The 18,841-nt window shown below is 37.0% G+C and overlaps 1 protein-coding gene across 1 annotated transcript in view; it reads left to right on the top strand.

The window, feature by feature from the left end:
- UBR3 (E3 ubiquitin-protein ligase ubr3) overlaps positions 1–18,841 on the top strand; it is an 86,930-nt gene that overhangs the window by 37,253 nt on the left and 30,836 nt on the right. The window contains exons 14-18 of the mRNA XM_051213788.1: positions 3,805–3,952; positions 5,780–5,899; positions 7,213–8,018; positions 12,124–12,686; positions 18,050–18,455. Coding sequence (XP_051069790.1) covers positions 3,805–3,952; positions 5,780–5,899; positions 7,213–8,018; positions 12,124–12,686; positions 18,050–18,455 — 2,043 coding nt within the window. The remainder of the gene's footprint in view (positions 1–3,804; positions 3,953–5,779; positions 5,900–7,212; positions 8,019–12,123; positions 12,687–18,049; positions 18,456–18,841) is intronic.

Here is an 18,841-nt window from a genome sequence, read left to right as displayed (position 1 = left end):
TGAAAACAATGGCGTAGATTACATAATAAGTGAAAAGTACATATTGGTAGTGTGATGACAAGTGTTTTAGTGGCCCGTGAATCTGACTCCTATTTAGAGCGTACGAATGTTTGCTGTCGCTGATTCTCGTATATCATCGTCGACTTAAATCACGTTAGTCAATAACGGAATTTAGATAAGTCAAATAACGAGAATGGGATTTTGAATACATATATTTTGTATGTAAAGTGAATGTAATAGAACAGAGCAAAATGACACGCAGGGAAGATGGCTGGGTAGCCAACTCCATTTTAGACAAGCGTTACTCAATATTTATAGTCAGACAAAATAAAGCTACAGACATGTGATTAATAGGATAAGAAGGGCACACACACATACGCTCATATAAAAACAGTCTAGATTGATAAGCGAATAAATAACAAGGTCAAAGTATGGCTCACGTAGAATGAATAAAATGGGATGTCCGGAAGCTAGAATAAGGTATATGGGCTTGGCATAATAACTGACACTACAGTGTACTAGTTGTGATTAGAGTTATAAAGGCTCAAATCAATGTTATATAATCGGGAATAGGTCAATGATTAGAAAAATATGGACAGTGAGATAACATTTATAAAATTATACGATGACGTAATAAGAAGTGTTCAGATAATTGGAACGTGAAACGTATATTTGAAAGGAAAGAAAATAAGATGGTAGGAGGGGGTGAAGAAAAATAATAAACGTAGAGAAAGTTTGAAGAAATAATAAATAAATTCATTTATTAAGGCCAAGGGAGAGATAAAGGTGTTACAAATTTCTTCTGAACACAAAGACTTGGCTTGTTCGTTGGAATTCCTATAACTTCATATATGCATATAAATATTACTGTATATTCGAGTAAAGCCTGATGAGGATCTAATCGAAAACAGTATTGTTCGCTTATATATGTTCTAAATTTACAATCACAATTGACTACGAAAGGTCATGGTCAAATTAGGTCACTCGATAGTTAAGATTACAATTGATTAATTGGCCTTGATATTGGCCAGGGGAGGAGGAATGGTTGAATATATTTCTTCTGTACGCATAGCTCCGGTTTCTTCATCCGGATGGCTACTGCTTCAACCGTTTGAAGGACTTTCAGCCTGACCAGTTTTGGCGAAATATTACTGGCCTTAAAAAATAATTGAAAAATATTGCTTTATACTGGCACGATGACCGGTTTGTACTAAATGGGCCAATATTAAGCTGTTCAATTTCTTCATCAAACCTTTGTTTAGCCACGCTGGTAGATGTTCACGAGCATGAAAATGTAAATTCCTACAACTTCGACCAATATAACTCGCTCCACAGGAGCAATCGAACTGATTAATACAAAATGAGGTAGTCATTCTAGGTAATTCATCTTTTAGCCTCGGTGTAACTATTGGGCGCGTAGAAAATATTAATCGCAGTTCTCTGGCGTTAAAAGACTTGTGTATTGTCCTTAGTTAATATTTCACTAACCGCATCTCCTCTGAATTGTAGACGCATGAACAGGGTTTTCTTCTTCACTGTTTGTATTTCACCTATTTTCGCCTTCGTAACACTTATTTATAAACTTTCTAGGGTAGCGGTTCTCCCTGAGAGTATTATGCAAGGTGTTAACCTCTTGTTCAACTATATCAGCAGAACATATAGTGCGTATACGGTAACTAAGGGTTTTGATCAAGTTTCTTTTGTACTGTAGAGGTACAAAGCTCAGGAAATTCATATACTGCCCAGTCCATGTACTTTTTCAGTTTAAGTTCCTTTTTAACGATCCATCCGCTTTCATAGTCAAGAGAACGTCCAAAAAGGCTCCTCTTCAGATGTAAACTAAATGACTGGATACACTTCATTAAATCGCCTAAGAACCTCTTGCGGCGACGTATTATCATTACAGAGGATGAATGTGTCATCCATGTATCTACAGTAAAATGTGAAGTTTTGAATAATCTTTTTTAGTGGACCATTTTTTAGTTTGGCCATTTTTCGGATTATTAATTTGGATGTATACTTGTAGAACCTGAAGAGAATTTATCGAAAAGAATATTCTTCGTTCAAATGCTAGTCTTTTAATATGATGGAGATCTTTAAACGATTTTCTATTTTTGTTTTATTCATTGATCTGAACATTTTACTGTTAATACTATTAGACGATTTTGTAAAATGTGATGAAAGGATTATTTCTTAATTATCTTATTTATGTTGGTTCTTTTTTATTTTCGATCTTCTGTTCTTCTAATTTTCACTTGTACTTTTCAAATTTTTTTTATCAGTTATAGGGGAAAGACTATTTAGCCATTTGTTTATCATAAAAACCAAGTTGCATTGTATTAGCAGTTTTCAAAATATTTCTTTTACAATCCTTGTAGTGGAATCCTTCTTTTTTTGTCTTTTTTTGATTGGTGAAACGTTATTGACCAGGGCGATACTAATATTTGTTACATATAGCCTAGAAACTAGCTATTACATTATATTGTATTGGAAAAAGGATAGACGGGGTTAAATCAATACAGTCAATATCAATAGTGTGTGTTTTAATTAGGAGTTTCATACTTGTTGTATTGAGCTTGTGAAATAATCGTGGTATATGAATGAAGATCATGTATAAAATGGTTTGTAGTCGATTATAGTAACACAGGTGCATTCTTCATTTCATCTTCTAAATTATGAACTTGATTATTACTTTTTACTTCCACCATTGTCTTTTAAACTATGTGTCCTTGGTGTATATTCATCTTCCGCTATCATTAATTCTGTTATTTTTACTATTTCGCTTTTTATCATCTTAATGTTATTTCTTTATACTAATGTTGTGATATGTCACAAGTTGAACCGATGTATATGTATCATCTAGATTCTACGTTTTTATGATTGCCTAGCAATTAGTAAATTATTATGAAACTTTCGTGAAAGTATTAATTTAGAAATCCTCAATATGATTCAAATATTTTTCAATATTACTAATAATAAACTTGCATAAGTTTTCATATTAAATAACTTCACAGAAGATTTTACTTGGAACTTTAGAGAAAGCTTGGTGAGCAAAATAACTAACTAATAAAATTTTTATCACAGACTAACCTTGGACATTTATTAAAATCGGTAAGCACCAGGGAGATATTTTGTCCCACTACAAGACTCTTAAGCAATGTTCATCCGAGACATCATCATGGATCGGATTCAAGACTCTTCAGGCCTGTCGGCGAGCACCTAAGATTTAGGTCACTGAGTCGGCATCCGATGGTTCAAATTCTAACTCCAATCAGTCAACAGCATTTCTCAACTATTTTTAAATTCCATTAGTCGGTAATTGTCTCACGTTCAACATGGTTAAGCTTCGTTAGTTGCGGCTTTTCATTGGATCTGTGGGAATTACTTATCGAAGTTAGTCACTCATAAGTACATAATTACTTTTAGTACAAGGGGTTTGTGTAGATTGTTAAGTTTAACAATCCACATCACGGATTAATTTTAGTCAATCAATTCTGTATGTCTCACAAGGTCAGTCCATGATAAATCATAAAATGCAATCATCTTCGTAAACTTTGCATGCTAGTTACTTATTAATTATTCAGTATTAAAAACTACCTCGAATATTCATTTTCCTGTGAATCGCATCGTTTGAAAAAGCCGAAAAAGTAAACATCTAATAAACATGTATCTATCATTAGATTGTTTTATTGTATGAATATTAATCCTAGTTGTTTGATTTATTTCCTTATGGCTGAGTGACTGACCGTAATTATTGTTATTGCTATAAATATAAGATTATGATAATAATTATTAATATTTTAGTTGTCGCCAACGCCATGGTGTTACAAATATGTCTTCATTGTGGCCACCATTTCGTAAACCGAAGCAATTGCCACCAGATTTCCATGGTCTGGATCATGTACTACATAGTCGTCATTTGCATTATATCATTTTTATACAACTCAGTTTAGTAAGTTTTACCCAATATATATATATATATATATATATATATATATATATATATATATATATATATGAGATAGAGATTTGCAGCTCAGGTGGATGATTTTGATGGAATTTTTTTCTTTGAGATAGACTTCTACCTGATGATGTCGTTCAGTAGAACGATGAAATCTCCACGACCAAACCATCCAGCTCAGAGAAGAAACTCCCTCAAAAAATATATAATCTGTATAACTTACTATTGTGACTTGGTTTAGTTTCTTCGAAGGGTGTATATCCTTTCCATGTGCTACATAGTGCATTGATTATGGATATGTAATGATAATCATGAAACCCTCTTTCAATATGACCTATTAATATGTACATATATAATGGTAAATTCTTTGAAAAGATGTGATTCGTAAATTGTTTTAACTGAACATTTGTTTCAAAGATTTTTATGACATGAAGCTGGCGAAATCTAAAATCGAAAGTGACAGCATCTTCAACGGAGCATATACTCTAACACTCATCAGTTTTATAAACATAGAGTTGTCCTTAGTAAATAGTGACGGAAAAATATAATTACATTGCGAAAGTAGCATAGCTACAACGTAATGAGTATTTTAAAATGATAGATGTTGCATAGGATGCTACATTTAGAAGGCAGTATTTTTTATCAGGTGGAACTTAAGAATCAAGTTTAAGAATGAACAATATGGCAATGACTATCCCAATAATATGGGGTATATATAATTATCTACATCTAGAAAGAGAAAAACAAAAACAGAGAGCACGGAATAGCAGCTTCACAGAAATGAATTAGTATTATATGTTTGTCATCAAATATGTGTTTGAGCGTTTCGTGATGTACTGATTAAGATTTTATTTGAACCAATAAATTGTTCTACATTTATCGTTTTGATAACCATGTAAATGATACTATTAAGATGAGATAGGTTTCAGACTAGCCATGAATAATAGCATCAGGGATTCATAACATAAATTTGTAATGAAATCTACGGATAAAATATCAGCATGATGAAGAGTTTATTAAGCATTTACGTATTTAATCCCATATAATTCTACTAAAGGAACGAGGTTTGCTCCCTAGTGTAATTATTATTCCCTACCACATATTTATATATGTTTACTTCAGAACAATATTTCGGAGCGATCCATTATTTGTGGTTGATGATCCCGGTGCAAATAATTTCTCTTACAGAAGTAGTTGGATATTGAGCCAACTACAACTATACAGAAATTGATTAACATGAGTGTCATTGATATAGTACACATCTAGGAGAAATCAACATTAATAATCAGATATTGAAATTGAATTTGTTGAAGAGTATGTGAAAATGGACAGTTTACGTGGAATCATACACCGTTGAAGATTTAATGACAAATACATAGTCATTTCAGCTACGCTATTGGTATGGATCGTGACGTTTATCGCTTAACTTCCTCATTCGCTTAATTGTGTTATCTCATGTTCCTTTTTTTGTGGACTTGGGCTCAGTAATCACTAAATTTGATGGGGGACTTTTAGTTACTCCTTATTTCTTTCATACTGCTACGCTGTCAGTCAGAATTGGACATTAAGATTATTATTTCAATTACATTTATGTAAAAATGTCTCATCAGACTAGCTAAGTTAGCGTGTTCAACATAAATATAACATTATCTTTTATGTTATTTTTCATCATACTATACCATATGTGTTAGCCACTGTTCAGTTTAAATCAAGATATCATTTTAAATTCTTTGACATTTTTTGTTGTGTTGTACCGGATTGACTTTTGTCTTTCAATCCCATCATTCTCAATTTATTTCTATTTGTTAATATCATCAGTTTGTCTATGGTGATCCACTTGTGACAGAAGAAAGCTTAGCTATGATTATTCATTTAATCAATCGAGCATTAGACACCCCGTGTCGTTCGCCAGGAAATAATAGAAAAACATGTGCTAAGGTTAGTCTACCCTCTTTCTCTATAATATTTGTAGTAAATGATTTGTAGGTTTTATTTTGCTGACAAATACACATATTCAAATTTTAACACCATTGACTAACCGTGGTGAAATTATCACTGAAAATGAAGAAGCGCTGGTCAACTATTTCGTCTCAATGGGGAATTATCCAGCAGCGTGCGTCCACGACTTTACTAGAGCTTAAACCCAGGACCTTCAGGCCCCACTACGACCGCTTAACCATCAGATCTCAGGCTTGGCATTCAACGGTTCATATTTCTAACTTCAATCGATCCATTGCCATTGTCGATATTTATCGCACACCCCACTTTGTCTCTGGCCTTGTTTTCTCATCAGAGCTCCGAGGATTGCTTCGTAAACGCAGTGTATTTTTGTTACGAGTCTTTTATTAATTTGTGTAACTAAATTATTTGAGTTGTAGTCTTCATATGAATACTACTGATAACTACCTATCTTAGAGGTATTCTGCTTGTCGAGAAAAAGTTATACAATTGATTAATCACTGGGCGGTGACCAATGTCGTATTTGTCTATCCCTTTATGTACTGGTCGAATTATTTCAATCAAGTTTCACTGTAGTGACCTAACACCTGGAGAAATTCCACGCAATTTTGTGTCAATTAAACGAGTGGCTACATTGATACTTGATCAATAGGATTCGATCTTTCCAAAAGAACTAGCCAAACACGATAATGGTCACTGCTCGGTAATCAATCTACTGTAACTATCTCGGTCCTGCAGGAATTTAATGGCTGAGTGGTAACGTCTTAGACTGTGAAGTTGAGTGATGCGCGGTCGAATCTCTCAGAGAGCATCAGTTCCATTAAAACTGTGGGTATATTTTGCTTGATCAGTAGGGAGAGGACCGAAATCTTGGTTTATGGTTCCCTGTTGACTTCCTTCAACCACCCAACACCTTGACTAATATGTGTATATCTTAAAGTTCATGGTTTAACATGATACCATCAGTGTAAGTCAAGATAATAGTTTAAAGGTATATTTAGTGAGAGAAATTACAAAGTGCTTACATAATAAGTGCCCATCTACATCTCACAGTGTATTCTGCAGTCCAAACTTTCTTCTTGTTTGGTCAACAAGTGTTCTACCTATGCCATACTTTCGATGTACTGAAATTCCTCGCTCCGTCTGTTGACTGTGACAATTTCGAGGTCACGTTCATTTTTTTTTAAAACTTCTTACTAATATATCATACGCGTTCTTTTTTATTCTGGAACATTAAATTTGTGTATTAATATACGTATTCCTCATATCCAATTTTTACTCTTCCTAATAAGATATTTATGGAAAATCAAGCATCCAAGAGTAGTGAATCAAATTTACCTACATTATCATTGAATAATGTTACTAATTATGATACTAATACCAAGCTTTTAACTGAACAAAAACAAACAGAAGAAATAAACGAAATGCAGCAACAACAATCATTAAAGCAAAAAGAAGATTTAATTACAGAAAAATGTCAAAATGCTTTCATGGATGACTTTATTATGGATTGGGAAAAGGGCAAATTTGAAGAAGTTTTGGAAGATACTGACTCAGATAGATTAGATCAAATTGATTATGGTGATGATGATGACGATGAATATGGCGATGAGGATGTTGATGATGATCATAATGATGAAACTGTTGCAGGTGTTGGTAGTTCAGATGATCGTGATTTAAATGAATTAACTATTGATTCACAACGTTTTAATAATAAACAACTACGTACTAAAACTCGTAATTATCGTTCATCGCATATATGGCGTCGTCAACCATGGAGTTCATTATGTCCTTTACCATCTACTCCATCATTTTCATCATCGTCTAATACAACTACTGCTACTAATCCTCCTACTAGTAATAATCGTCATAAAAAATTTTGGGATACTAGTTTAATTAATTGTCCATATGAACCACGTACAAGTATACAAGATAATTTAAATCGTTGGCTTATGATATCAAAGCATAATATTCCACAAGTTTCTTGTGCTCAAGTTATGCTTGCTAGTCTACCAATGAATCAAGGATCGAATTTAAATTGTACATTAAATACAGTGCCTGTTTTAGTAAATAATGAAATACAAAATGGTTCCAAAAAGTAAGTCCTTTTTTATTCCTCAAAAAAAAAAATAATGTTTCATATAAGTACATGAAATGATGAAGATCATCAACTTACAACCTGAGACGGATGTGCGTTGGCCCAATTCGTCACATCAGATGATCATATCGACATGAAAATAACAAAAGAGATCAATGTAATATAATTGCAATGATGGAAAGAACAACTAAACTTTGGGAATATAGTTTGATAAGACAGAGTGAAAAGATATATGCGAAGGAATATTAGAATTCAAGGTTGAGAGAAAGATATAGAGTGAATACATCTGCTCTATCGCGATTGATTTTGAATCATGTCACCTAAAGTCTCTAACCATTGGTAGCGGTTATCTCGTGGACCCCAACCAAGTATTTTGCCCTTACCTTCATGAATGGGACCAACAGTCAATGAATTAATGGACTGATGCCAACTTAATTCTGGACTAGCTAGCATCACTCATCAATGTAGGCAATGATGTAGGCATGCCTAACACATGTCTTAATTACTTCAGTTGGTTTGCCACCTTTACCAAGTACTGTATTTTTAACCTCAACACTGCTCACTAGTATAACTGTATAAATATGTATGGAGAGAACGGGAGGGTGATATTTCAAGCACTGTCATTGTTGAAAATATTTCCCAATACTAAAGGTGGAATTTCTAACCGTTGCTGCTATTTTCCCTGTCACGACGACTCAACCGAGCTATATTGGCTGGACTACATGTTCCTTCAGGTCCTCGCATGCCTGTTAGGTTAGTTGGGAAATGATTAAAACTGAAAGGAGACACTTGAGGTCCGAGGGCGACGTCGTACTGCTGACTGTAGAGGGATGTGACAGCAGTAAGGTATTTCCTTCTGATAACCAGCATCTGCAGCGATGTTACCTTTTCATCGTCATTCCATTCTATTTGTGTATGGGCTGTGATACTGCACAGGTGCTCAGACAGAAGCAAGTGGTTTTCTTAGGGGGCCGCACCCCGATCCTTTAACCTAAAGGTCTGACCCACAAGGCAGTGGAGCATCGTGAGGAGATGCAGTCTCATGGTAGCCGGTGATCAACGATACGATCATACGCTATTTGTTTCCTTAGGGTCCTGGAGCCCATGTGCACCATTAGTTTGGAAATAGGGTTTCCCCATTCTCCTAGGTGAATTCACCGTGTCCACCGGCGTGGTTAAAGCGCCGGACATTCGCTTGTACGCACCTTACATTTTTTTCTCTTCCCATTCTCACTGTTTTGTGTCGCGCATATATATCTGGTGCCGCCTTGTACCAATATTTATGTGTTCAAATAAAATAATAAGATGATAATACCTTTTCACCTCGGAAGGAAGGTGTCAGAAAAAGTCTAACCTAAAAATGTCACACCTCACCTTATCATATGGACTTCTATCTCACTCGATGAAGTCTTGTAAAATGGAAAGCTAATATATCAAAATAGTCCTTTAAAAAGGCCGTGCGTGATCTACGTCAAGCATTTGTCCTTCGAACTCTGCGGTAATGCTAGCAGGTCGCTAAGACCAGCTTTTTTTCCTCTTTACGAATTTATTTCACTGGATTATACTTCTTGAATAACATCTTCAAACTCTAATCTTTCCGATTACTGCTTATACTTTTACTACCTCTACCGCTATGGGATTTGAATCGACAATTGTGTCTGTGTGCTAATGTGGTATGGAAACTCGAACTGATGTACGTACGTACGAAGTTCTACGTTGTTGCTGACTGACATTAACCTTGTACATTGCCAGTCGAGTCAGATTTTATGGGGAACTGTCATCAGATTTGGTTATTTCAATATTATTCGTCAAGGTTGTCAGCTTTCCTCATTTTTATTTAACTTTTTCAATGATATGTTTTTCGACATACATTTCCATCGTCTGACTTTTTAGTGACTGATCTACCAGGAGATTCAATTGCTGGCTTATAATACTCAGATAATATAGTTCTGTGTGGTGAAGACGCCGACTAATACTTTTTTCTGACCATCTTAAACAACAATGCAAACATGTTTTGCATACGGTTTTCTCCCCAAAATGTAAAATTTTACTTCAGTATTGGTTTGAGTCATCACCTGAATTAGTGGTAGGAAGTGAATTAGTTGAGTATGTCGACTGCTTCACTTATCTTGGAAGTCTCATCGGTCTTGCTGGTCTAGTGTTTGACTAAATCTCGGCACGGATTAAGAAGGATCGGTTAGTTTTTGCCAACTTGTGTAACATGTGGCGTAGGTCAGATTTCATTTTCACAACGAAAAGACGAGGTTACTGGACAAACGTTCTCTCTGTTCCACTTTATGGATGTAAAACGTTGCCACTAAGAATAGAGGATATTAGTGGGTTACTAGTATCCGATAATAGGTGTCTTTGTGTCATAACTTGTAACCTGTTTGCTCTGTTAATGTATACGTAATGGTACCGCTAATTAGAGAGCAGTGGATTATCGACCGGACCAACGACGCATAAAACGCGTGAGAGCAGTCTAGAGTCCTTATTGGCCCTGCTTCGTGCCTAGCCCAGCCAGTTAAGTCCAGAACACCAATCTCAGCCTCAGCGATATGAATAATTTATTTCAAACATACTCGGTTTATATACCAACCGGACAGACCACATCGTACCATAAAATAGGAAACAACATTTATTCAAGATTTAGCCAAATGTGTCTGTGAATGTGAGAGGTAGTAATTAATAAACAGGGCATAATTCAAGAATGGTGAATCGTAGAATAATAGTTCACAGTTCAAATTAAAGTTCATAATAAGAGGGACATGAATATGTATAGTTTAGTTATTTAACAATTATGCGATAGAAATATACGCATAGTATTGATCCATAAATGGATCCCAAAAGTTACCATTCATTATGCTTATCGGGACATAACACTGAAACATTGCTAGTGTATTTTGGGACCATGGAGTATGCAGTGAGTGGTTTCGGAATAGATTACTAGGTATGGATGATAAATTGATTGGTGAGGTAGTAAATGTTCGTTAGGTTAGTCGTTTGAATGTGTATTACGAATGCTCACTCAATGCCTATTTGGACAGGTGATGTTGTGTGGTGTATGATTGGTCTGGAAGAAATGTAGGTGCGGCCGAACCAGGGTGTAGTATGAGTCCATAAATTCAGTGACAACTGAACTAGGCCTTGTTAGTGAGTGTAGACTGGCTGAACGATGGAATTAAATGAATTCAGTTTGAGGTGGTGCTGAGCCTAATGGTTAAGATTATAGGGAAAATTATGGATTTTTATTCTGTTTACCGAATTATCATAAACCCATATTCACCAAACCAGTTGTCTCCAGCCATAACTACATTTGATAAAAATACTAGAACTATCATAATCTGGCAAATAATTAAAGAAAAATAATTAGTTGGAAGATTGATTTAATCATAATAAGCATGACGTTCTCGATCAGATGAATATGTAACGACCGGTAAGCATTTGCATAAACCCATTACTTGGTAAATGACAATATCTCCACTTACATTCATTCTTTTTCTACATGAGCATCATTCCTTTCTTTACGTCTAGTAAGTGTGGTAGTTCTTGATTGTTCTGAAAAAATTCATATTTTACTCTAATTTTTTAAGTAACAACTTAGCAGTTGTAGGTGTTCAATTTTATGTAAACTATTGATACATAATCATAGTCTTATTTAATGACAATTTAGTCCTTATTTAAACAATTAAATAAGGTTTTTGTGTTTATGGTAGTGGGTGGAAAATCGTATGTAAACTACTCATATCTGGATCATAAGCTTCTGATTTTAAACCACTGGTTATTGAACTTTTTGAGATCTCAATAAGTTATACTCTGGTTAGCGAAAGTCACGCATTGTGTGTGTATGTATGCTAAATTCTCTGAAATGGATTCACTGTGTTGTATGTTAAGGATTTTATTTAAGATGTCACTTATTGAGGAATAAGTGAAATCTTCACAGATTAGTTTCTTTGTTTTAAATGCTTCAATGGTATTTTTTTCTAACGAAATGAATTGTATAGGTCATTAAAGTAGAAAATAAAAATGTTAAGAAAATAAGGCATATAATTAATCCTAAAATTCATAGTTCTAAATGCGTATTTTTAAATATTTTTGTTTTCAGTATTATGCTGGACAGTATTATTTCTTTACTTATCAAAGCACATGCTCGTCTTTACTGGAGTCGTATTGTCGGTGGAGCTGACGCTATCCCAAAAATTTCTCTCGGTGGTTCACTGTTCACTGATCCTAATTTAACTGCGCAACAATCTGGAATAACAGACTCATCAACGATGGTAACAACAGCAATGCCGGTTATGAATGTAGATGGCAATAATCCTATAACATTAAGTCAAGACCAAGTTGATGACAGTTGGGTGGATTTTCTTAACGCTTTTCCAAAACACAATACTGTTACTCCTGCTACTACTACTGCAAATAATAATTGTCTAACTCCTCGTTGTATGGCTGTTTTAATGCCAAATGAACGACATGAATGTTCAAATTCGAATGATTCCAGTAATCCTACTGTATCACCATCGTTTGCATCTAATAATGTGAACCTTAACCCTTCAATTATTGCAAATCTTCCTCCTGAATTACGTTATTTCGCTTCTACTAAACCAACTTATTTCCTACCGGAAGAAAGGAATGAATCAACGTATCTTCGAGAATCAATAAATACTAGTGAGTATACAGTAAGATGTTACAAGGCCTTTCATAGTATTCATATCTCATTCAATTTGTTAAAATTTAACTATTGTTCAGTTTGATAATTATGGAGAAATCAAATCAATTTAAAGATGGTTGTCATCATCAATCTATTTCATCAAAATTTGGAGATCACCTCCATCATTGCTCGAAGATGGTTAGTTAAATCAGTCAGTCAGTCACCTACAACGTAGGACCAGGCACATATGTGCATCGGTCCAGGTTGCCATACCGCATCAGCACAACAAGATGAACACCGGATTCACAGCAGTGGTTAGGTCAAAGGTGGTAATATATAAACGAAAGATTGCATATAAAGATATAGTACAAGAAGAAAGAATTGGTTCGTAGAAAGAAAGATTTGAAGCGATTTTAATCTCTTAGTTTAAGGGAAGACAGAGAGTGTATACACCGACGCCCTTGTGATCGATTCTGAGCCATGTCACCAAGAGTCTCCAACCATTGGTTACGATTGTCACGCGGACCCCAACCAAGTAGTCTGCATCTACCAACATGGCTCAGACTAGAAGTTAGTGACTTCAAGCACTGATGCCACGTTTTGGTTTGGCCGCCTCTAACTTTCTTCCAACCATTTCCAATACCGGATAGCATTGCACGTCGTGGTAATCGGTGTTCAGGCATACGTAACACGTGGCCCAACCATCTCAGTCGATGAATATTCACAACCTCATCAACTGATTTACCATCATTCCCTAATACCCTGCGTCTAACCTCACTATTACTTACCCGGTGATCCCAGCAGAGGCCAGCAATATTTCTGAGGCATCTGTGGTCAAATACTAATAGCTTACGAGTGTCTTCTACTCTTAATGGCCATGTTTCGCTGCCGTAAATTAAAACAGAACGGACTGCCGCGCAGTATACTCGTCCTTTTATTGATAGACGGATATCTCGCCTTCGCCACAGGTGACGTAAGTTGGCAAAAGCCAAGCGAGCTTTTCGAATCCGTGCTGAGATTTCGTCCGATACCAACCCATTAGGGCTGATCAGACTTCCAAGATAAGTGAAGTTGTCAACGCGTTCGACTACTTCACTCCCTATCCTTAGTTCAGGTGTTGACGCAGACCAGTCCTGAAGCAACAACTTGCATTTAGAGGGAGAGAAGCGCATTCCAAACATCCTGGCATTGTTACTCAGTGCTACCAGAAGACTGCATTTTGTCAGCGTCTTCACCAAACAGGACTATATCATCTGCGTATTCTAAGTCGATAAGTGGACCTCCTGGTAGGAGATCAATACCCGAGAACTCAGTCGACGAGAAAGTTATTTCCATCAGTAGATCTATGATGAAGTTAAACAAAATGGGGAAAGTGGACAGCCTTGACGGACACCACTTGAGGTTGCAAAAGTAGATGACAGTTCGCCATAAGCTCTGACTCGACTAGTAGTGTTCGAGTAAAGAGCCTTCACAAGGTTTATGTACTTCTGGGGTACGCCTTTCAATGACAGACACTGCCACAGAATCTCGCGGTCTACCGAGTCAAATGCTGCTTTCAAGTCGAGAAAGACCACCATTGTCGGACGTCGATAAGTATGCCTGTGTTCTGGAACCTGACGAATGGTGAATATGTGGTCGATGCAGCCACGACCAGGTCTGAAGCCAGCTTGGTTCTCTCGTGTTTGCAGTTCACGAGTCTTAGTTAGGCGTCTGATAATTATCGAGGCTAGTATTTTAGATATTATATTAGTTAAACTAATGCCTCTGTGGTTGTCACAGGATGATTTTGACCCTTTCTTATATATTGGGACGATAAGTGATTGTGACCAGTTAGATGGGATAACGTCTAACTCCCAGATTTTAGCTAAAATATTAGTCAACCTAATCGCTAAAATTGGACCACCATCCTTAAAGACCTCTGGAGCCAGTCCATCTGGACCAGCTGCCCTTCCTCGTTTCAGATTAACTATAGCCTTTTGAGGTTCAGCAAGAGTTGGGGGACCTACTTCAATGTTCCATTCACACTGTCTGGGAATGGAGGGTAGTTGTAGAGTAGCTGAAGGCCAGCTGAACTATTCTCTGAAATGTTCCGCCCATCGTTCTAAACGCCTGGACTGGGAGCAGATGAGTGTATCGTCTTTTTCCGATATAATCTCACTTACACTTGACTTATTAATTCCAGTTTCTTTTATTAGTCTGTAAAGCTGTCTTGTGTTCCCTATAGTCGCCGCCTTTTCCATCTCTTTTGCTTTCGATGCCCACCACTGCTCACGGTCGTTTCTTAGACTTTTTCTTAACCTAGATCTGATTTGTTGTCGCTCTTCCTCATGTTCGGAACCTGATGGGACGAGTTTGCGAGAATCCATCAGTGTGATAGACTTTGAAGAAATCCACTGGTTCTTTGAAACTCTGTGGTTTAAGTCGCTAATAGATGTCACTGCTGTTTCGACAGCTGTTTGTATGGCTTTCCAAGCAAAAACTGGGTCAACCTCGTTTTCAGAACTACCTAATCGTGACCTCAGTTGTTCCTGGAACCTACTTTTGGTTTCCTCGCTACTCAGTTCGGTTCGAATGGGTCTTTTTACTGTGGCTTTTTGCGTCTAGTGAGGCGCAAGCAGATGCGTGCCCGTATTAGGGCGTGGTCGGAGTCCAAGCAGGTACTCCAGAATGAGCGACAATCTTGTACCGACCCTCTCCAATGATGACTGATGGCAATATGGTCTATTTGAGTCCATCGTTGGCTTGGTGCAGGCGGTCGCCACGTTAGACGATGTCTCTCCTTATGCTTAAAATTTGTGTTTGCTAAAAATAAGCGATTGTCTGAGCACAGTTGCAGCAGACGGTCACCATTATCTGTTCGCTGCGCCGGAATGCTAAAATATCCACCTAAATGCCTTTCTGTTTGGTTTAAGCTACCTATCTGAGCATTAAAGTCACCCCTACGAGTACTATGTCTGAGCGTTTAGCTTTCTGAAGAAGTTCGGACAGCTTTCTGTAAAATTCATCTTTCACATCATCTGAGCTGCAGTCAGTGGGAGCGTAGGCAGAAACGACGAAAAGGCAACGACGTGTGTCCCTATCCTTCCGAGTTCTTACGGAGCCGTTTAGCCGAACAGCACATAGACGACTGTTGACGGGGATCCACTCTAGCAGTGCTTGTTCCGCCCTCATGCTTAGTGCTATGCCTACACCTGCCAGTCCACGAGAACTGGCCATCGGGTCACCAGATACACGTAGGGTGTATCTCGTTGGCTCTCCGTTTTGCGGAGGTGAGGTCAAGTGAATGACCACACTGGAATCCTGTATGCGTGTTTCGGAGACACAGCATACATCAATGGAAAGAGACTCTAGGGTTTTAGCCAAGGAAGCCTGCTGACCGATTTGACATAGGGTGCGTACGTTGAAGGCTCCAATGTGTAGTTTGGAGCGAGGTTTCAGTAGACCTGGGACAGAGTTTTGAGCACTAGAATCGTTGGCTATGGTGACACTTGAGGAGGAAGCCGAAAGAGGAAGTTTAGAGTTGAAAGTCGATGTAGGAGGAATAATAGGAATTGAAGAGGAAGGTTGATTATGAATACAGTGGTCTTGGGTGCTGTTAGAGGTATGAGGGCGGTTATCGCTTCCCGGTTGCCCACACCGAAGAAGGGTTCTTCTGCAGGTACCTGAAAAGGAAATTGGATTAGAGGTGGTCTCAGTGACCTGAGAGCGTGACCGCAGTGCCCAAGGGACAACTGCTTGAGGCCGGTCGCGCACGGCCTTTTCGTGGGAGGTTTTTGACGTGTTAGCTCCGTTCTTCAAAGGGCCTTACCGCCGGAGACGGCAATCCGTGAGGTAAGGTGAGGTGTGCATTTTTAGGGTCGACCTTTTCTAACCCCACCCCTCCTTGTGGGAGGGAAGCATCGCTGTCATGCTAGTTGTCTGAAGGAAACACCTTACTGCTGTCACACCTCTGTACAGTCAGCAGTACGACTTCGCCTTCGGACCTTGGGTTTGTTGCTTTTAGTCTTACCGCTCTTCAACCGACCTGTCTGACATGGTAGGACCTTGAGGAACGGTTGTTCCAGCCAGTATAGCTCGGTTGCTTCATCACGATAGGCAAGCCCGACCACCATGTCAAGGTAGCAGCAACGGTCGGGGGTTAGTTAAATAGTTCAGAATCGATCACAGTATAGAGGATGTGTCCACTTATTATTTTTCTTCTAGATATTGTGTCACAGTAATTCACCATAAATAGATTCCTTTTCATTTCATCTTATCGGACCACATTCTCAATATCTAGTCTTTCTCACTAAGCTTGTTACTGGAAATTTTTACCCTTTAGCTGTTCACTACATTAATGTTTATCATGTCTTGGTGATATCGTATGGTTAATTCGGCTAACGTACATTTATTCAGGGTTCTGCGTTGATTATCTCTGACTGACTAAAAACTAGCAAACACAAGAGAACTACTACTTTTTCGTGTCGTAATTTCATCAGTACACATGCACTAAGCTTCTTGGAATGGAGTCCAAATCTTGTCGTGAGCAAAATGTCGTTAATCCATTTATTTGAACTACCATGGTTTTCAATTTATGTTTGAGTTGTGCCCACTCACTGATGAGTAGTCTCAGACAAGTACAAGGTCAACTTTCCAATCCGCTCTGGTTCTTGGTGATAAGTCTTTTGTTGACGAGTCTTTTTTCCCAAAACCCATATATTGAAAGTCGTAATAATGGGAAAGTTTCTTAACTCGGTTGATTTTAGTGGATTTTTGTTCTCTGAGCTGGATAGTTTAATTGTGAACCTTTCATTGTTTTTTCTGAATAACACGATAAACGGTAGTCTGTAATAAACTCTTGGCCTAGGTTTCGTGCTTGCTGGCACTTGTCAGCAAAGCATATCTTTAAAACAATTAGTCCCTTTGATAAATTTCTATAATGCAATGAGAAGACGAAGTTTATCAGAATTATGTGATATATTTGCGCAATACATTTCGAACAATCTGATCACACATATACTTGTTAAGAACGTTTATATATGAGAAATTAAAAGGTCAACTAGACAGGTTAAGGGTAAGTCATAACAAAGGAAAAATAATAAAGTACACAAACACAAATGTGATTACCACTCTGGATAATAAAGCAGTATTACCAGGGTAGGTAAGGACAATTTGTCCTTACCTACTTCATCTTCTCATTGCATTATCGAAATCACATCTTGTAAGAAGCTGTAGCATTCGAATCTGGGTCGCCCAGTTTCACAGTCTTAGATGTTACTAATTGATCTGCTAAGGTCGTATGATATTCTCGTCTCGTAAACTATTGATATTTTATCATTATTTATCATGATTGCAAATACGCAGTTTACTCGTTTTTTCTTCAATATTGTTTTTTATCCAGCAAAAAGTTACAATTTCACCAGCTCATTAACAAACAATGATGACAGTTCTCTAACAACAACAACAACAAATGATGTATGTCATTTTACTAACTTCGGTGATGGTGCCTATTGGATAGAACGATTATTAGATAAAATCGCATCTCTATCAGAAAATAATAAATCTGCAATTAAAATGTATTTAGCTAGAGCTAGATCACCATATAAACAAGTGGTACACTTGCATACACTCCAACCAATGGATGTTATTTCATCGTCATCATCAAATGTTGCGCAACAGTTTGAACAGAAGCAACAATTCACTATGTCAAACAATTCCAAGAAAATGAGTAGTAGTAAGGAGGGGATCGGTTTAAACAATGAAACTGACGTAATATTCAATATTTCATTTTCATCGACAAATGATGGGTAAGTGTCTGGAATGGGGTGAAAGCTGTTATACAATTCGTTCTTATCCACGGTCAAATAAATTAAGTTCTTTTTATTATAAAAAACTAGTTCATTTGTATCTTTGTCACTTGCTCTTTCCTATGCCAAAGTAATAATATAAACACTCTGGATTCAGCTAAACATTCATAATGACAATTGATATTTCATGGAATTTGTCCATTTGCTTTGTTTAAAATAGTAGCGATTTATCAATGTCAACCTGTAACAATGCATCTTCTCTGTAGATTTTGAACTATCCAATCTTTATCCCAGTAGTTAAGTATACATGATTTCCTAAATAAATAATATATTTGTAATATCCCAATGAGTAGAAAAATTAGATTTTCTGACGTTTCGTGACTTAG

Source organism: Schistosoma haematobium, chromosome 3, assembly GCF_000699445.3.
Source record: "Schistosoma haematobium chromosome 3, whole genome shotgun sequence".
NCBI lineage: Eukaryota > Metazoa > Platyhelminthes > Trematoda > Strigeidida > Schistosomatidae > Schistosoma > Schistosoma haematobium.
Note: the sequence above shows the minus strand (reverse complement) of the source record. Positions and strands in the feature narration are given on the sequence as shown.